Raw genomic sequence first — 21,185 nt, 5'->3', positions numbered from 1 at the left:
AGTACCTTGGGGAATATGGGAAGAAACTGAGCAATTCTGCTGCTGCTGCTAAGTCGCTTCAGTCGTGTCTGACTCTGTGCGACCCCATAAATGGCAGCCCAGGCTCCCCTATTCCTGGGATTCTCCAGGCAAGAACACTGGAGTGGGTTGCCATTTCCTTCTCCAATGCATGAAGGTGAAAAGTGAAAGTGAAGTCACTCTGTCTGTCCGACTCTAGCGACCCCATGGACTGCAGCCTACCAGGCTCCTCTGTCCATGGTATTTTCCAGGCAAAAGTACTGGAGTGGGGTGCCATTGCCTTCTCCAGAGCAATTCTAGTCATATTTAATTTTTGTCTTATACTTGAAATCTCTTTAAATTTAAATCCTTTGAATGTACATATGTTCAGGAACATCCTCAATTTTTTAACCTATGTAAAAGATGACTAGTTTTAGAAGGGAGGGCAGGGCAACTATGTGAACTCAAGATGCTGCTTGGGCAAAGGTGACAATCACCATCTTGACCATACTTGAGGCCAGAAGGCCATGGAGCAGGGATTACATAGGGGAGTTGAATAGCAGAATGGTAACATGCAGAGGCCTCCAGCACAAGGCCCAGGCCAAGGGCATTCCCAATGATGTTGAAACTTGTGCTTACAGGTGACATGAAGACAGAAAGAGTTTCAGAGAATGAAGTCCTAAGGAAAGAGAATAATTTGGAAGCCTGCAGTCTCCATCCTCAGCAGGACCAGAACTTTGCCAAGGAATGTCCCTGCACAAAAGGAGGCACAGATACACAGGTAGTGTCTGACCCAGCCCTGGGGATGCAGCAGTCACAGGGGGCTCTGCTGGAACAAGCTTCAGAGGGAGGCCAGCCCCGAACCATGATAGGTCTACTTGGAAACAACAGGTCCCACAGTTTCAAGGGTGAATGTGTAGGTGTGAAGTTCCAGCCAATGTCCTGCCAACTGCATGTCATTTGAACCAGGAGACTGAGAATGTAGAGGAATTCTTCCAATTCCTTATCACCAGCTCCTGGGAAACTGGAAACTTGCTTAAGATTCCTGCTATATGTTCCCAGTCAAAACAAAGCTTTTTTTTTTTTTTAAAGAAAGCGCTATAGTGTGGGCTGGAATACCTGATCCTATGACAATATATGCATTACTCCAAAAAGTCCTTTTCCGATGGTGGATAAAAATGGAGTTTCTTACAAATATCAAACATATCATCTTATAAATTTTACTGTACCTTGTGATACATGCTTTAAAATCAGTAATCAACATTGTAGAAGTTGCACAAAAGAGAAATGGTGATTTCCTGTTCTCTCCACCCTGGTAGTTTTACAAGCCCTTTTTCTTTTCATAGACCAAGAAAGAAGCATGCATTGAGACGGAATATATGAAGCAAAAATATGAAGAAGACCTTCGCAAAATCAAACATCAGACAGAAGAGGAGAAGAAACATCTCAAAGACCAGCTGATGAAGCGCCTAGAAGACTTGGTGAAGAAGCACACGGTGGAAATCAAGTCAGTTCACTCATCGGTGGAAGCTGAAAGGAAGAGGCTGCAGAAGGTGAGACTCCATTCCAGAGATACCGTTCCTTTTGTTCTTCCTTGCCTCTACCTCCTTCCTTTCCTGTTTGTTTCTTCTTTCCTTCCTCAAACATTTATTGAACTCCTATTGTGTACAGATCTCAGCTAGTTCTCTGACCAAAGGAAGTTCAGTGTCTTCTGGAGGAGACAGGGCACTCCAGGACCATGAGACAGTAGGGCTTAGAGTCATTAGCATGAGACGGAATTGTGTCATATGAGTGTTTAACTTAGGGAAATTCAAATCCTCTATTCTGCAAAAGCAGAGAGAAATAAAATGAAGCGAACACGTGGACCTGGCAGACTGTCTGGATTCAAATCCCAGCTCTGCCACCCTCCAGCTGTGGACAGTTGAGTGCCTCACAGAAAATCTCTGTGGGCCCCAGGTTCCTCATTTATAGAACAGATGTTGATAATAGCACCTAACAGAGTAGCTGCAAGGATTACGTGAAGTAATCCATGTGAAAAAACAAAGCAGATCATAGTTCCTGGGGTGTAATAGGCACTAGATGAATGCAGGTAATTGATTAATCAGTGGGTCGGCAGTGGGAGAGAAGTTTCTCAGCCTGGTACTGCTCCAAATTCCCACTAAAGGAGGTGCTTTCTGCTGAGAAGGAACGCAAAGCCTCATCCCTCGTGTTTGCTGAGGAAAGCAAGTAACATATGTATTTGAATGTTTTAGGAGAAGAGTGAAGTAAATCAGCATTATTGTAAGCATAGGTGGTGCTTTAATTATTATAAGAAGGCTTCTTTCTAATCTAAGAACTTGCATTATCAGCTCTGAGTTTCCAGTGAAAGAGAATCATATATCACTGAGGAATGCAGTGTGTGGTGGTGAAAAGTAGTAGATACTCAATAAATATGTGTTGGACAAATAAATGGACTCATGAAAGCCTAGTATTGGGTCCAAGTCCTGACTCTTTGATTAGCTTTATGACCATGAACTGGTCACTTAACCTTTCTAAAAATAAAGATAATTACTTTGGGGGCTTGTTATATGCATTAAATATGATTTTGTATATAAACTATTAGCTCAGTGCATAAACATGTACTCAAAGTTTGATAAACAGTGGTTTTGATTAGTTACCATGTGCATTAGATGATGTCATGTGTGATAATATTAGTGCCCACTATACTTTATAAAGCACTTATTCTTATGAACACATTTAATCCTCCCAACAGGGTTACAAAATGAGTGTTCATATTGCCATTTCAGAGATGAGAAAACTGAGGCTCAAAGATGTTATATATCTGCTCACACAGACAGTGAGTGGTGTAGCCACATTAAAACCCAACAGCCTGACTCCAGAGCCCATGATTTCCTGCACAGGGTGGGAAGCAGTCTGTATTGAAAGCACCTTCCTCCCGATGAGCAGTAACTGGTTGCACAAATCCAGCCCTCATATAGCTGAACCTTCTTTCTATCCTGAGCCACAGTCAGTGGGAGGGACGGTTACTCTCCTGGAGCTACAAGTTGCCCTGGTAACCTGTCAGCCAAGCCTGACTCTGAGTGTAGAAATTCCATTTCAGCTCTAATCAGGGGCATGGATCCATTTGGGAAATGAATCATGTAGAAATAAATTGCATTTCCTCCTGTTTTTTTTTTTTTTTAATTATGATCATTTCTACAAACTGAGGACATAAATTATATAAATTAGGCCATGCAGACTAGAGGAAGGTAAAACCTTGAAGAGGCCCCAAATCAGGTATTCATGGACTAAAAATAGATACCTGTTTCCCCTGTAGAGTTAAGAGGGCACTGCTTCTTTGGGCCCTTGAGTACAAGTGTGTTATGTCTCCTGAATGCTACCTTAACCTGAAAAAGATGCTACAGGAGAAGGGCTGGAGTTGACCCAGAGGGCCTATCTGCCTTCCCTTTCAAGGATATTATTACTTAATCTTTATAGACAGAGCAGAGTACATGTCCTATAATTAGCATTTGCCCACACATTCTTAGAAGACCGTGGAAAGGTTTATTGAGTCCCTACTGAACTGTGCTAGACACTGCTGCATTCTACACCTCATTTGTGTCACTTTTGATTCTGGGTGTCAGGCATCACAAACCCACTCTGGGCGCTTTAGGCAAGAAAGGAATGTAGTAAAGGGCAATGAGAAGCTTTCTGGAAAACCAGGGAACCGGGCTTGGCAGCTACTCAGTCAGTGATGAGGACACGCCTGCCACCACCTCTGAGGCCAGGCCTGCCATGTACACCGCTGACAACCACCAACAACGGGCCCTGGACGTTGCCTATAGAACTGCACTGTCCAACTTGGTAGCCCCTTGTGGTTATTTACATTTAAATTAATCACAACTAAATAATATTTTAAATTCAGTTCCTCAGGTGAGCTAGCCATACTCCAAGTGCTTAATTGCCACATGTGGCTAATGGCTCCTGGAATGGATAGCACAGTGCTTAAGGACTTCTACACATAACCTGCACTGTATTTTTGAATATTTCCATCATCCCAGAAATGTCTGTCAGTTGGAGCTGCTATAGAATGGCTGGCCCTGCTGCCCCTGGGAAATGCAGTTGCCAGATCCTTTTTGTTTCATTGACTCCAGCTTGTACACATTGATGGCTTCCAATTTGAAATCTGGGGTGAGTGTGTCTGATGGTCACATGCCCTCAGTCCTCTTTAGAAGGGGGTCTGGGAAGGTAAGTCTGACATTTTCTGGTTCTGTGGTGGAAGGACGGCTCTGATGTATCAGATGGAGAATTTCTCAAACATTCCGAGAAGGATCAGATGCTGTGCAGCTAAAAGGAAAGACAGCTCTCCAGTCCATGATTTATCCCTTACCTCAGCTCTGTAGGCAGGGGTTGCTTTCCCATTTCACAGATGAAGAACCTGAGAAATAAAGTCACTTGAATATCACATGAATTGGATGTGAATCACGGAAGCATAACCTTTGCTGTCTATGTAGTAAGCCTTTAGGTCTTTACCCTGCCAGCATCCCTTTATGGTTTATTTATCATTCACTGAATGCATAGTTGGTGTCTTGAGCAATGCAGGGATATAGGAATCAGCCATGCCTTCGAAGAGCTCACCATCTAGTAGGAGAAACAAGATATGCACTCAAACATCAGTCAAGTCAGTGTGTAAGAAGTGCTGTGCCTGGGGAAAGAGCCTCATTGTCAAATCTTGAATAAGTTAACTCAAACCATTCTAGGCCTCTGCTTTCTAATTTCAATAATAAATATGAATGTGAATGATTTTCTCAAAATTTTCTCAACTTTTTAATTTCTACCAACTCCCAAAATACTCTTTGTTATTTAAAAATAGGTTACTTAACTTCCAAATATTTAGAACCATACCAGATATCTCCCTCTACATGAATCAGCCATAGATATACATATATCCCCTCCCTTTTGAACCTCCCTCCCATCTCCTTCCCCATCCCACCCTTCTAGATTGATACAGAGCACCTGTTTGAGTTTCCTGAGCCATACAACAAATACCCATTGGCTATCTATTTTACATATGGTAGTGTAAGTTTCCATGTTACTCTTTCCATACATCTCATCCTCTCCTTACCTCTCCCCATGTCCATAAGTCTATTCTCTATGTCTGTCTCTGCATTGCTACCCTGTAAATAAATTCTTCAGTACCATTTCTCTAGATTCTGTATATATGTATTAGAATACGATATTTATCTTTCTCTTTCTGAGTTATTTCTCTGGTAGTCTAGGGTCTTGGAGTCAGTGCTCCCACTCCAAAGGCTCAGGGCTTGATCTCTGGTTGAGAACAAAGATTCCACAAGTGGTTTGTTATGGCATTAAGTGAGATTAAAACAAATATCCAAAAACGAGAAACCAAAGATGAACCCCAGACAAATGGCAATTACAAAATCAGGCAAATAATAATTAAAAATAAGGGAATACACACACACACACACACACATATATATACACACTGATGAGCAAAGTCAACACAGTCCAACAAAAATAAAGTACAGTAGATTGACCCAGCAAACGAAATAAAAAATTATATTTACCAGTTAAGAACAAAATTAACTAAAGCACAAACTAGAAAACAAAAGTAAAGCAAGGTGCCAAGTGGGGAATGAAGCAATGAAAACAAAACTAACAAATATGTAGAGAGGAAAGAAAAGAAAGAAAGAATAGATATGCAAAGTTAAATAGAAGTAGATGAAGAAGATTTGTATACATTAAAGTTTAACTGCAAGGGGAAAGGCAAACAAAGGAATAAATGTAGAAAAAATATAATATGTTTAAAAAATTAAAATTATAAAAAAGAGGAAAGAAAAAGGGTGGGGGGGACTCCACAGAACTGCAAAAGCCCAAAGTAGGGGTAGAGGTTTATAACAACAATAAATAATGTGACTGAGAAAAAAAAAAGCTCAAAAGCTTAATTAGATTGCATAGTGCAAAAAAAAAAAAAAAAAAAAACAGACAACTAAAACAGAGGCGGGGGTGGGGGGGGAGGAAAAAAAATCCAAAAGAATCTACAGAACAAGTCAAAACATAAGAATAATAAATGTTTTTCTTGAGTCACTGCTGTCAGTCTTTTCCCTCACTGGGGTCACAGTCCACCTCACCTCCCTAGGATGCCCTCCAACACTGTGCTGATCTCTGGACCTGCTGTGGGGGCAGCTCAGATTCTAATCTGGTCCTATTCCTGTGTGTTCTTGCCTCCAGTGTCCACAGCTATCAGAACTATTGCATTTTCTTTCGTGGGAGCTCTCAATGATCTTTTATATATTCCATAGACACAGAGTCTGCCTAATTGATCATGTGGATTTAATCTGAAGCTTGTACAACTGGTGGGAAGGTTTGGGGTCTTCTTCCTTAGCCACACTGCCCTTGGGTTGCAATTGTGGTTTTATTTCCACCTCTACATATGGATCGTACACTGGGATTTGCTCCTCAGGCTGACCCGAAGGACTTGGGTTTGCCCCTGTGAGGGACGGGTGTGGAGGTGGTGCAGCTGCTTGGGTCGCAGGGGTTCTGGCAGCACCAGGTACTCAGGGGAATTGGCGGCTAGGGCAGCAGGAAATATAGCACTCTAGAAGGGCATTGCAACTGGTATTGGCCAATACACTCCAGTATTCTTGCCTGGAAAACTCCCTTCACTGACAGAGAAGCCTGGCAGGCCACAGTCTACAGGGTTGCAAAGAGTCTGGACACAACTGAAGCGACCCTGTGTGCACAGATGCAAGACTTTTTTTTGCCTATGGCAGCTCTGCTCAGTGAGAGTTGTGCCACCTGTGAAGGTGGCACAGTTGCTTGACTTGCAGGGACCCTGGTGGTGCCAAGTGCGCAGCGACACTGACTGCCTCTGCTGCAGGAGTTATGGCCCTATCAGAGGCTTTTTTTGAGCATCTTGTAGCTGGTGATCAGAAGGCCTCTTTGGCCAGTCTTTCTCCGTAGCTCTGTCCATTCAGGCACTTAGAGCGATCCCGTGCCTGGAGTCCTCTGTTGTTCCATGTGTCAAGCACATAGAGGGGCTCCCCTGGCTGGGGTCATACTCTATAGATCAGTGCGGTGCTGCAGGCACTTGAAGGGGTCCTACTCTGTAGTTCAGTGCATCAGGTGTTTGATGGGCCAGCCTCTCTGTTGTTCAGATACCAATGCTGGCATGTGGGGAGAGAGAGGCTGTGGTGATGGCTCCACCCCCTACACATGACTCAGCAGTACCACCTTGCTTCCATGGCCGCCAGGCTTTCCTCCACAGGCATTTCACACCACAATCTCCTCCCTCACATCCCCTTGATCTGTCTCTCTGCAGTCAACAGCAGCCCTCGCTTTGAGATTGCTCCACAATCCCTAAACTCCAGCTCCAAGCTGCTGCGCCTTCCAGGGGACCTGCGTCCCTGTCCTGGGTATGTATGGCTGCGGCAAGGACTGTCTGACTCTCACTCCATTTAGGCTGCCACAGACCAGCTGTTTCACTCTCAGCCTTAAATGGTTCTCCTCTGATTCAGACAATTGCCCTGATGTGGGGATCAGAGCCCTACTTCAGTTCCCCCACCCACTGAGGGCAGGTCCAGTTCTACTAACACTCCTGTTTTTCCCCCTATTTCCTTCATCCTACTGAGTTTTGTGTGGTTCTATATATTCTTTTCTGCTGGTCAGGTCCTTCTGTCTGCTCTCAGCTGGTGTTCTGCACGCACTTCTGTGTCTGAAGGTATATTCCTGATGTATCCATGGAGAGAGATGTACTCCACGTCCACCTGCTCCTCCACCATCTTATTTTCCTGACTTCATTTTTGAAGGTTATTTTGCTGGATATAGAATTCTAGGTTAACGGTTTCGTTTTTTTTGGTTTGTATTTTCATCAAATGAAAAGCTGATAGCCACTTTTACCTGTTTTCCACAGTGCATAGTGTGTCTTTTGTTTTGTGACCACTTATAACATTTATTTTCTCTATCACTGGTTTCTACGATGATTATAGTATGTCATGATATGATATTCTTTGTGTTTTTCTGTTTGAGGTTCATTGGAATCTTGAATCTACGGGTTATAGTTTCTTCTGTATTCATATTTTTAATTGAAGTATAGTTTATTACAATATTGTCCTGTGAGTTATTGTTTTTATACAGTTTGGAAATTATAAGATCATCTCTTCTGCCTCCCCACTCTGAGTGACATTTCAGGCTTTGTACTGGTTTACTCTTTCAGCTGAACTTTACTATAAATACATACCAAATAGTAATTTTTCTTCTTGAAAAAAGGTAACATGTTTTCCTTTAAAATGTGAACTGAAATCTCTGCTTGGTGATTTTCTGTGGTTGCGTATTTGTTTTTCCCATCACAGTGGCTCCTTTATGTGTCTTTTCTTAAATTGCTAGTAACTGTGGACAGTCTAGACAAGAAAGCAGAAAAATGGTGGAAGTCCTGCTTTTGCCTCTTATCAGCCTCTGGATCTGCTGTGTGAAATGGATGCAATAAAGCCATTTTCCATGAGTATTTTGAGAGTTAAATGAGAATAGAGCTTATGAAGTATTCTGTGAATCCTACAAATTAATAGCTCATGGAGTCTTCTTGCTGGGGTGGGATGCAATAATTTATATGTTTGAAAGCAACTATCTTCTTTTCCCTTATGTTCTTGTCTTTGTAGCTGTTTTTTCTCTTTACTTGAGTTAGGAAGAAACTGTTAATGATTCCTGTTAAACTCCTTAAGGTCACTTTGGAATGAGCTGGACATGATCATGCTTCCTTTTAATCTGTGTTTTCCATGTGACTCAGAGCTCTTTGTTTTCTGACAATAAACCACATATATTCTGCACCTAAAATGTGGCTTGCTAATGCCAAAAATTACTGCAGATATCATTTATTTCCATCTGTGGGGAAATTTTTTTCCCTTTAGGTCCATTTGTCAAGGCAACAGCTAAAGCTGTGATTGATTACATGTACCCCAGAAAATTAGGCTGTATAAAATTAGAAATAGCCACTGCTTTATACTAAGAGTCTTTCTCTCAGGGGATTTCACTGTGCTGTTACTGCAAACATGCTTTGGCAGAGTTAGCAAGTGTCTGCACCAATAAACACATTAAACAAAACTTTTGTTCAATAAAAGACTCTGTAAATGAGGGCTAAATAATGAAGTCAAAAATCAGAATTTTTGCTGAAAGGATGGCCTTATTTCTGATGGTTGTTTAAGTTATCTCAACTTGTTTCAAACAAAAAAATAATTTATCTATTTTCTTTAGAAAATGAACTTTCTGAAACAGCAAGTCCTGCAAAAGGAGATGATGGGTTTACTGAAGACCCTGTACATGGCTGCTGCTAAGTCACTTCAGTCGTGTCCGACTCTGTGTGACCCCATAGACCGCAGCCCATCAGGCTCTCCTGCCCCTGGGATTCTCCAGGCAAGAACACTGGAGTGGGTTGCCATTTCCTTCTCCAATGCATAAAAGTGAAAAGTGAAAGTGAAGTCACTCAGTCTTGTCGACTCTTAGCGACCCCACGGACTGCAGCCTACCAGGCTCCTCCGTCCATGGGATTTTCCAGGCAAGAGTACTGGAGTGGAGTGCTATTGCCTTCTCCGTGTACATGGCTAAGTGTCTGCATCATTTGACCCTTACAATCTAATCACATCCTTCTCTCTTGTATGACTGACCCCAAAGACAATGCTAAGTGCAACCCCAGGGCTACTAGACTGGCCTGTGATTGGTCCCATAGGAAGTGTAAATATGTCATGTAGATGAGCAGTAGCAGCATCTTTTTAGATGCTCAGGTTAGAAATCCAGGAGTCAGAAATTTAGAAATCCATGACTTCTGTCTCATTATTCATGCTCAACCAGCTATAATGTCCATTCATTCTGTAGTTAATCCTTGAACAATGTGAGAGTTAATCCAAGTATAATTTATAGTAGGTTGTTTGTGTCTCCAGTTCCTCCACATCCTCTGACCACGGACTATATAGTGCTGTAGTATTTACCGTTGAAAAATGTTCACGTATAACTGAACCCGCACAGGCAGGGAAGAAGCACAGCCAAGCAATCATCCTTTCTTGAGTTCAGATCTTGACTCTTCCACATACTGGCTGCATGACCCTGGGCAAGTCATTTTGACTTCTTGAAGCTTCATTTCTTTATTTGTATAATGAACTTTAACAATACTACCTAGCTCATATGGATTTCATAAGGATCAATGAGATGATCTGTGAAAAGCGCTCAGAAAATGGTGCACACTCAGTAGATGTCAGTTGCTAATATGTCCGTCTACTCACAGTTAGAGCATAAAGGTCTATAATCAATTGTCACCATCCAACATGACATCTACTGCATTATAGCTGTTGACTTTGCTGCCTGTCTTTTCCACACAATTGTGAGCTCCTGGTGAGTAGGCATAGTGTCATTTTATTCCTAGCTTCAGGAATAGCGCCAAACACATGGTGCTGCTGCTGCTAAGTCACTCCAGTCGTGTCCGACTCTGTGCGACCCCATAGACGGCAGCCCACCAGGCTCCCCCATCCCTGGGATTCTCCAGGCAAGAACACTGGAGTGGGTTGCCATTTCCTTCTCCAATGCATGAAAGTGAAAAGTGAAAGGGACGTCGCCCAGTCATGTCCGACTCTTAGCGACCCCATGGACTGCAGCCTACCAGGCTCCTCCGTCCATGGGAATTTCCAGGCAAGAGTACTGGAGTGGGGAAACACACGGTACGTCTCAATAAATATTTGGTGAATGAATAAATGACTTAATGTCTACCTAAAGTTCAGCTGTCTGGCTCTAGGTAAGTGATCACACCATTGTGCTTATCTGGGTCATTAAGATCTTTTTGTATAGTTTTTCTGTGTATCACTCACCTAGAGCCAGACATCCTGGAATGTGAAATCAAGTGGGCCTTAGGAAGCAAACAAAGCTAGTAGAGGTGATAGAATTCCAGTTGAGCTATTTCAAATCCTAAAAGATGATGTTGTTAATGTGCTACACTCAATATGCTAGCAAATTTGGAAAACTCAGCAGTGGCCACAGGATGGGAAAAAGTCAGTTTTCATTCCAATCCCAAAGAAAGGCAATGCTAAAGAATGTTCAAACTACTGCACAATTGCACTCATCTCACACAGTAGCAGTGTAATACTCAAACTTGTCCAAGTTAGGCTTTAATAGCACATGAATCAAGAACTTCCAGATGTTCAAGCTAGATTTAGAAAAGGCAGAGGAACCAGAGATCAAATTGCCAATATCCATTGGATCATAGAAAAAGCAAGAGAGTTCCAGAAAAACATCTACTTCTGCTTTATTGACTACACCAAAGCCTTTGACTGTATGGATCACAAAAAACTGTGGTAAGTTCTTCAAGAGATGGGAATACAAGACCATGTTACCTGCCTCTTGAGAAATCTGTATGCAGGTCAAGAAGCAACAGTTAGAACTGGACATGGAACAATGGACTTGTTCCAAATTGGGAAAGGAATATGTCAAGGCTGTATGTTGCCACCCTGCTTATTTAACTTATATCAGAGTACATCATGTGAATGCCAGACTGAATGAAGCTCAAGCTTGGAATCAAGATTGCTGGGAGAAGTATCAATAGCCTCAGATATGCAGATGATTCCACTCTTATGGCAGAAAGCAAAGAGGAAATAAAGAGCCTCTTGATGAAAATGAAAGAGGAGAGTGAAAAGGCTGACTTAAAACTCAACATTCAAAAAACTAAGATCATGGCATCCGGTCCCATCAATTCATGGCAAACAGATGGGGAAACAATGGAAACAGTGACAGACTTTATTTCCCTGGGCTCCAAAATCACTGCAGATGGTGACTGTAGCCATGAAATTAAAAGACACTTGCTCCTTGGAAGAAAAGCTATGACCAACCTAGACAGAATATTAAAAAGCAGAGACATTATTTTGCTGACAAAGGTCCATCTAGTCAAAGCTATGGTTTTTCCAGTAATCATGTATGGATGTGAGAGTTGGGCTTTAAAGAAAGCTGAGCACTGAAAAATTGATGCTTTTGAACTGTGGTGGTGGAGAAGACTCTTGAGAGCCCCTTGGACTACAAGGAGACCAAGCCAGTCAATCCTAAATGAAATCCTGAATATTCATTGGAAGGACTGATGTTGAAGCTGAAACTCCAGTACTTTGGCAACCTGATGTGAAGAGCCGACTCATTAGAAGAGACCCTGATGCTGGGAAAGATTGAAGGCAGGAGGAGAGGTGATGACAGATGATGAGATGGTTGGATGGCATCACTGACTAAATAGACACGAGTTTGAGCAGGCTCCAGTAGTTGGTGATGGACGGGGAAGCCTGGCATGCTGCAGTCCATGGGGTCACAAAGAGTCAGACATGACTGAGCGACTGAACTAACTGAACTGAAAGTTCAGCTAAGAGGAAAAGAATATTTCATCCACTGCTCTCAGTTCAGTTCAGTTCAGTTGCTCAGTCGTGTCCGACTCTTTGTGACCCCATGAATCACAGCACACCAGGCCTCCCTGTCCATCACCATCTCCCGGAGTTCACTCAAACTCACATCCATCGAGTCGGTGATGCCATCCAGCCATCTCATCCTCTGTCATCCCCTTTTCCTCCTGCCCCCAATCCCTCCCAGCATCAGAGTCTTTTCCAATGAGTCAACTCTTCGCATGAGGTGGCCAAAGTACTGGAGTTTCAGCTTTAGCATCATTCCTTCCAAAGAACACCCAGGGCTGATCTCCTTTAGAATGGACTGGTTGGATCTCCTTGCAGTCCAAGGGACTCTCAGGAGTCTTCTCCAACACCACAGTTCAAAAGCATCAATTCTTCAGCGCCCAGCTTGCTTCACAGTTCAACTCTCACGTCCATACATGACCACTGGAAAAACCATAGCCTTGACGAGATGGACCTTTGTTGGCAAAGTGATGTCTCTGCTTTTCAATATGCTGTCTAGGTTGGTCATAACTTTTCTTCCAAGGAGTAAGCATCTTTTAATTTCATGGCTGCAGTCACCATCTGCAGTGATTTTGGAGCCCAAAAAGATAAAGTCTGACACTGTTTCCACTGTTTCCCCATCTATTTCCCATGAAGTGATGGGACCAGATGCCATGATCTTTGTTTTCTGAATGTTGAGCTTTAAGTCAACTTTTTCACTCTCCTCTTTCACTTTCATCAAGAGGCTTTTTAGTTCCTCTTCACTCTAGACCCTTGCAAAATTTCACCAGACATTAAGCTAGATCAAAAAGGGTAGGAATCTATAAGAATTGCCCTACTTTTAATTCATTTATCTCTTACTATTAATATGTAACTAGAACTATGCTAAGCTTGTATTAATAAATAATGCAATGAGTCACAGAGAGGTTAGGAAATTTGCTCAAGGTCACAGAGCTAAACTGCAGCTGCACCACTCACATGAGCTCCAGAATGTTCTTTTATCTGGATCTACTTTGCACTAAGACTGTGAGGCTGTGGGGAGGGACTGTGGAAAAAGTACTTTGTGAATCCCATCGTTTTGACTAACGTAAGGTTGCTGCTGAGAAGACCAAAGAGGAAATTTCATTGTGCTTTTGATATTTCTTTGCATCTGAGGATGTATTTGGGTTTTTGATTCATGGAACTGTGAGAATTGTGTCAATAATGAGCATTCTCTTTTCTTACTTGACACTACAAAACTTAAAGCCAGGGATTTACCCTGCCCTCCCCCAATATATATTAGCCTTTGTGGTGGCAGTTTAGCACCTGTTTTTTTTTTTTTTAACTTTCTCATTTATATTTTTTTATGGAGTTTATGACTCTTATGAGCTTCTTTGAACCCCTTTGGGAATAAGGCAGGGTGTGTACTGTTCATGTTTTTATGGATTGTGTGGTTAACTCTTCTATTTATCATTTAGGAAGTAGAAGCACAATTGGAAGAAGTGAAGAAGAAATCAGAAAATGAAATAAAGCAGCTAGAAGAAGAGAAATCAGCCCTAAGTGTGAAGCTCCAGAATTCATTGCTAGAAGTAAGTCCTGAATAAACACTGTGCTTGGGAGTGATGGTTCTGGACTCCAGGAGTTTTTGATTAACCAAGGTGCCAGGAATTTCAGGAAGTCGCCCTGACTTTCTTACATTTAGCATCCTTGCAAGGAAGAAAAAGAGTTTAGCCTGACAGGAAGATGATCTCAGGGGCATAAATTCAGCTGCAAGTAACAGAGAGCCTGATTTATAGAGGCTTAACAAAGAGACATTTAATGTCATACGTAAAAGAAGGAGGCAGGAGGCTGCTGGTGTTGATTCTGTGACTAAATAATATCAGATCTGGAAAATCTGCAAAGCTCTTGGTCCTGCCATCTCCCCACCTCCCGGCAGTTTTCTGGGCAGTAGATACTTCTGCCTTTGTGGACTCTTTTCTTCATCAAAAAGAATTTAAAATTTTAATTTGTAACCACATTGCCATAAAGGTGAATACAGCAAGGCTGCATTTTTTCCTTTGAATTTTGAATGAAAACATGTTCATGATCCCTAAATGTATCACAGGTCCCTGATACTGCATGTAGGAGAAGTTGGCTCAGATTCCCCTTGGTTGTGAGAATGACTGTCACTAACCAGTTGTCATGTCCAAATTTAAAACAGGAAACGAGTAGGGGAAGGGGTGACCAGGCCTGCCTACTTCATTAGGAAAACAAAAGGGTGTAGGAAGCCCCTAGCTGACTCCTACTCCCGCTGGTAACATCTGTGCCAACTGGCTAGCCTGGGAAACCAAGGATTTAGCCATCAGGCCTCCATGCTGGAGGCCAGCCAGAAGAGTGGGATATGAAATGGATGTGAACCAGCTGAACTATGGGGTTTGCTTCTTAGGCCCATCTGTCCAAACCACCCAGGGACCAAGTTCAAAGTTTAAAAGCACTGTGGACAGTATTACTGAGGAGAAGAACTTGCCACTGGACTCTATTCATCCTTCAGTGCTATTAACACTGTGCCAGAACTCCTGGGCAGTTTTTTGCTGTAAGTTCTACCTACCTCATAGTGATTGTTAGGAGAATTAAGAGTTAATACTGTAAAATGCTTAGGTCTGTGCCTGACACAGAGCAAACACATCATTAATGATGGTCTTTTTATATTTTACATATGTCTATTGAATGTTGTTGTGATTCTAAATGTGCATCTGTCTACTCCATGAGATGACAGCTCCTTGAAGGCAGGGACGATATTTTACCTTACCATCCTGCTCTCAGGCTGTTTCTTCTCCTCCCCACCTTACACCTAGCATGGTACCTGAGGAGCAGTAGTTTCAGCAACATCTGAGTTTCCTTTATGGTTATTAGCCTTGTTCTTCTCAAAGTATAGAGCTGGGAAACCAATCTGTTTAATTCATACTCTACGTTTAGTTAGTGAATAATAACATCATAATTAAGGTCTTACAATGTAATAGCATCCTGTAGCCACCCTTCTCTCATTATCTGTATAATTCTTAAACATTGTTCCTTTTCTTTACCAACTAACTTTGTAAAAAAGAAATAGGGTGGCCTTCCAAGAATGGTATGAAAACCAGTGGAAACCATGCTATAGCTTTGATATAGTTATATGGACTTGAGTAATTTAAATGGAAGTGTTGGATATTGTAAACATGCCAGGTTCATTGACTTCTGGAGGAACTAAGCAACTAGCTCACTAGAAATGGCCCCTCAAGAAGCATGTCTGGGATTTGTCTAGTGAGACACTGTCCTCAGAAGTGATTGACTCAAAGGAACAGGCTCCCAGATTAATGACCACAGCCAGGTGGTAAGACTGCTTCATCGCTGAATATTTCTATTCTTCTATTTTAGGTTTTAAGGCTGGAAGAATTTATCCAACAGAATAAGGCATGTCCCCCAAGAGGCGATGAAAAGCCCCAGGAATTGGACTACCAGCACTGCAACATTTTAGAGACCCAGGTAACCTCTAGCTTTTTCTTCTTTAATTAAGGATATTTTTCTTCTCCTTTTCAGCACTTTGGTGTCCCCAGTGACACATGCTGGCATTAATGGGCCCTTTTATTTCCCCTCTCAGAGCTGCCAAAATGCCTGGGGAAAAAAAATCATTACAAAATCAATTTGCAACAACCATGAAGAAAATAGAGTTCTGAGTAATTATCTGCATGGTTTGAAAAAGAACAAGGCTTGTCAGATAAATCTTCCCTCCCTCTCTGGGAGCAGCCTGGCTGGCAGACAAAGGGGCACTGGACGAGAGTGGGGTCTTTGGTTCTGCCTGGAGCATGAATCCTAACAGTAATCACAATGCCCCCTTGCATCCCTCCGCATCCACATCCATATCTGTGATATCTGTTACTCTCACGGTAGCCCTCCCACATGATGCTGCCCTTTTGTAAGGGATAGTGCTTCGGATAGAATCTAGTTTCTGTTTGTCTCTGTCAAGCTCATGCTAGGCTGTGTTCTTTCCCCAGGGTTGCCATAATGAATTATCACACCCTTGGGGCTTAAACCACAAAAATGTATTGTCTCACAGTTTTGAAGACTGAAAGTCCAAAATCACAGTGTGAGCAGGTTGGCTCCTTCAGGTGGCTCTGCGTAGAGTCTGTTCCATGCCTCTCTCCAGCTTCTGGTGGTTGTTGGCCTTGGCACTCCTTGGCATTCCTTGGCTTGTCACCACATCACTCCAGTCTCTGCCTCTGTCATCACACGGCCTTCTTCACGGTGTGTCTCTGGGTCCTCATATGGCCTTCTTATAGGGACGCTAGTCATTGGATTTAGGGCTTACCCTAATCCAATATGACCTTATTTTAACTAATTACATCTGCAAAAGCCCAGGTTGCAAGTAAAGTCACTTCTCTAGGTGCTGGAGTTAGGACTTCAATGTCTCTTCTTGGGGGCACAATTTAACCTAAAATATAGGCACTCAGTTAACATTCCTTGCATAATGTCAGAAACATAAATACTTCCTGTGAAGTTCATGTTTGAGTACCCTGACCTGAAGGACCCTCTTGGTTCCTATTTCAGCTTGCCTCTTAATCTTTACACCTGGCACCATAAAAAATCCATTGCCTAAATTTCATATATTTTATTGCTGCCTCAAATTTTCAGCCCACTTCAGACTCCAGGTGGGAAAACACTATGTAGGTGAGTTTGAATCTCACTGCTTTGACCTCATTGATTAATCCACCCATTACCCTGTGCTTGCGTGTCTTCAGAAACTGTAAGTTCTCTTTGTTGATTTCAGTCCTGTTTTGCAAACAAAAGCCCTACTGGGATAACCCATACTTAACCTTAATCACATATTCACCAGGATAGAAATGAGTCAAAAATCTAGTGGCTATGGATTTGAATAACAATATTGGTCAGTTATACAGCGCTGTCTCCATTCATGACCTCATTGGAATTTGTGTAACCTTGTAATGTAACCATTTTACAAAAGAGGGAAATGAAGGACAGAGAAGTTAGGTGACTCACTCATGGTCACAGGCAGATAAGCGGCCGAGACAGGATGGAGCTAGGTCTGTGGCTCTGATCCCCCACTCTTCCTGTAAGAGTATCAACACATGTCCAGAAAGCCTTCCAGATAAAATAGGCTATAGTTATATGTCTTGGGATTAAGTAGAGTGGCCAGGACTCCCCACATTTCCTCCTCTGACACCCAGATGCAGCCCCCATTGCCCCTGCATAAGCTTGGAGGAGAAATAAAGGAACACAGGTACATTTATCAGCAGGGCTGGCCCTTCCTGACTGAGGCCATCCCATCCTTTCTGAAAATGTCTACTTGCAGAACATGCAGGTATTTTCATTCTCTGTAAGTTTCTCAAGAATCAGCCTCATGAGCTAGCATTCAACAAGAAGAACTCCTGGCCCTAGGGACAGCTGAATTTTCACCAGTACCCTGTGGGATTTCCCAGAAAGGTTCTTCCTCAAATATTGGAGAATTTCTCAGATCCTCAAAGTGACTGTGGTAGGGAGATGGGACAGAGTTGGCTGGGATTTTGAGTGATGAGATTCAAATTAAAGGAAGGTTGATAAGCTAGAAATAAATAATAATGAAGCTCTAGAAGATTATACAGCAGGCTGTATTTTCAGGAGGGAATACACACACACACACACACACACACACACACATTTTAGGTATGTTCCAAGACTGACGTACAAGAGCCAGAGCTTTCACTGCAGCTCAAGATCTCTCAGCCTTGGCACTTGACTTTCGGACTGGGTGATATTTTGTTGTGGGACTGTCCTGTGCATTGTAGGATGTTTGGTAGCATCCTTGGCCTCTACCCACCAAATGCCAGTAGCACTCCCTTTGCAATCAAAATGTCTCAACCAAAAACTTCTCCAGACATTGATAAATGTTTCCTTAGGACCATAATCATCCAATTGAGAACCACTGCTGTAGCTAAAAAGGCAAGTCCTAGAGAAGTTTAAGGGCTACAGTCCATGGGGTCGCAAAGAATCAGACATGACTGAGCAACTATACACACAGAAGTTTAAATACAAGTGCACATTGAAAACCTTGGGTTGGTTCATCATGAAACTCGGCTCTCATCTGACCCTTCTAGGTCTAGACAACAATCCCTCCAAGAGCTCAGTTCTAGACAGAAGTAAAGAAGGAAGAACCTTCATGAGTATCAGTTCTGCTTGATCAACTCAACATGTATGTTATTCATTCATTCCACAGTCATCTGTGAAAAATGACAGAAACAGTACATGTAAGTGCTCAGTAGGTGCTAACTCTTACCATTGAAGGATTTGCTAGGTCCAGTGCTATGAGAAGCTTGAACTTTGATAGACTTGCTGCATTGCACTCCATCAAGGTTGTCAGTGCACCCTCACGGCAGCACGTGCAAGTGTCTGTTTCCGCACAACCTTACTGACACAACAGGTTACACAACTTTCTGAACCTGGTCAAGCTATATCAGAGAAAATTTATAATTTAGTTCAGATATTTTTGTCCAGCAAGATCTATGCCAATGAAGCGAGTCAAAGCTTTGCCAAGGCCCTAGAGGTGCAAGGTCCAGGCTTGTGTGGATGGTGCATGAGCAGTGCACTGCAGTGCAGCGAACCCTGCACCCACACGGGACACAGCAAAGGTTGTTCTTAGCTGTTCTGCCAGAGCATTTCAGTGAGTCAAGAGAGAGATAAATAATAAGGCGGACTGAGAGCAGACTTTTCACTCCATTCCCAGAATACACAGAGGGAGGGCTGCCAACCCTGGGTGTGACTCTGTCCCCACCATAGACAGCTGAGACTCCATTGAGCCTTTTATCCTGGCCTCTCACGTCTGGCCTCCTTGATTATCTTAGGTTCACAGTGTTCTTCATTAGTTTCCAGAAAGTCATGTGACTCTTGGTAATTTTCACAGAAACTTTTTTTGTGGAAGTTTCTGGTGTCTGGGTGAGCCGGGGACAGAGAAGCGGTGAAGTTTTCATAGATCCTTGCCTGCACCTTCTCCAGAAGAAACAGGAAAGTCACTGGTGGTCATTATTATTCAAGTCATTTCACCTCAACAACTATTTCTGAGTGCTGTTGTTAAGAGAGGCCCAGGGCTGGATGAGTAAGGGTGGTCTTCAGAGAGCAAAGTAAATATTATATAATTATCTCTCTGGGATCAGTTTCCTCACTGTTGCTAGTGGCAAACAGATCAAGTACCAAGAACATAGTGCTGTACACAGTCCCAAACAACAACCCTATGAGGCAAGTATTATTATCCTCACTTTACAGATAGAGAAACTGAGGCCCAAAGAGGAACACCAGTGTCCAAATTACAGTTCTGTACTGCTTTTCATTAGTAAAGTGGCAGGCATGATTCCTGTCCTCCACCTCAGAGACTTGTAATAAACGGAAGAAAGCACATGAAGTCACTTTTCAAAACTGTTAAAAGAGTCTATAATGTAAGGTGACTTTGTAGTACCTATTACAGTCCCCTGTAATCAGTTCAGCAAAACCCCATTGCATTAGGTGTTCTATTTTTAAGATGTACATAATGGTGCCTTTGAAAAATTGTCAAATGAACTTGAGAAAGACTTTCACTATTTCCTTCCTGAAGATTTCCTGGCCGTGGGTGTTCCTTTAAAATAGAAACAACCCAGATGAGGTTCACTGCCTAGAAGATGAAAGATGAAGACCTAATGTGACTGTGGGTTTAAAATAACCAGCCATTTGCTTGGGAGGAGTTGGGAGGAGGCTTTTGCAGTGGATGGTTAGGGGAGAAGCAGAGCTATTTATTTTCTGTGCATACTTTAGTGATGGAGAGAGTCCTGGACAGAACCTGAGAAATGCCTGATGGGGAATGCAAGAGCGTGTATTAGGGGCGATTAACTCAGGATACACCCAGAGTGGCTCAGTGTTGGTCCTGGGAGGCACTCACTGGGATCCCAAGCAGAAAACCAGAAAAGGGATGCTGGAGAGTCTGCCCTATTTGAAATTCAGAGAAATGAGTATTGGTGAGCTTGAAAGTGCTCTTTCAGCCTACTGTTCATTTCCACGGTCAGGTTCATTTGAGAAATATTCAGATGGCACCCCACTTCCTTTGGAATGATACACTTTGACCCAAAATACCAGGTACAGAAGGTGGGGTGGTGAAGGAGGTGAATGCTTGCCATTTATGTGGTCTATTGGTCCCCTCTGCTGAACCATTAGTTTGTTGAAATCAAGAATTATATCTCTTATTAATCTCTGTCTTTCCAGCACCTAACATACCCACATGTGGCAGATGTTTGCACCTCCTTGTATATTAACTGATCCATGACATGCCAACTGAATGAATGGAGCTGAGGGTACTGTTTCAAGCTGGATTAGGAACACCTTCAAAAATTAGCCTTGGCCAGAGGATGGTTTAAAGGAACACTGCTGCTGCTACGGCTGCTAAGTCGCTTCAGTCGTGTCCGACTCTGTGCGACCCCATAGATGGCAGCCCACCAGGCTCCCCTGTCCCTGGGATTCTCCAGGCAAGAACACTGGAGTGGGTTGCCATATTTGCAGGGAGTGAGAGGACTCATCTCCTTTTGGGGAGAAGGATATCCTTGTCTTTGGTTTCCAGGGAGCTGGAAGCAAGTGAACAGAAACAGAAAAATTACTGAGTATTTCTCCCCGTTGATTTGGGAAGCAGCCTTCATCTATCAGGTTGATTTTAAGTGTCTGATTTGCAGATACTTTTCAGCAATACGTTCATATCACAGTTTGAACTCACCCAGTTAGGCCCTGATACTGGCAGCTGGTGATCATGCTAACACAACAGAGTGCCAGGGCAGTCACATGGAAGTCTGGACT

At 42.7% G+C, this 21,185-nt stretch overlaps 1 protein-coding gene across 3 annotated transcripts in view; it reads left to right on the top strand.

The window, feature by feature from the left end:
* FAM184B (family with sequence similarity 184 member B) overlaps positions 1–21,185 on the top strand; it is a 120,540-nt gene that overhangs the window by 65,997 nt on the left and 33,358 nt on the right. For all 3 annotated transcript variants that reach the window (XM_061419754.1, XM_061419753.1, XM_061419755.1), the window contains exons 4-7: positions 639–778; positions 1,344–1,550; positions 13,847–13,957; positions 15,762–15,869. In XM_061419754.1, coding sequence (XP_061275738.1) covers positions 639–778; positions 1,344–1,550; positions 13,847–13,957; positions 15,762–15,869 — 566 coding nt within the window. The remainder of the gene's footprint in view (positions 1–638; positions 779–1,343; positions 1,551–13,846; positions 13,958–15,761; positions 15,870–21,185) is intronic.

Source organism: Bos javanicus, chromosome 6 (genome assembly GCF_032452875.1).
Source record: "Bos javanicus breed banteng chromosome 6, ARS-OSU_banteng_1.0, whole genome shotgun sequence".
Taxonomy (NCBI): Eukaryota; Metazoa; Chordata; class Mammalia; order Artiodactyla; family Bovidae; genus Bos; species Bos javanicus.
The sequence above is the reverse complement of the archived record's forward strand: the minus strand, read 5'-3'. Positions and strand labels throughout refer to the sequence as shown.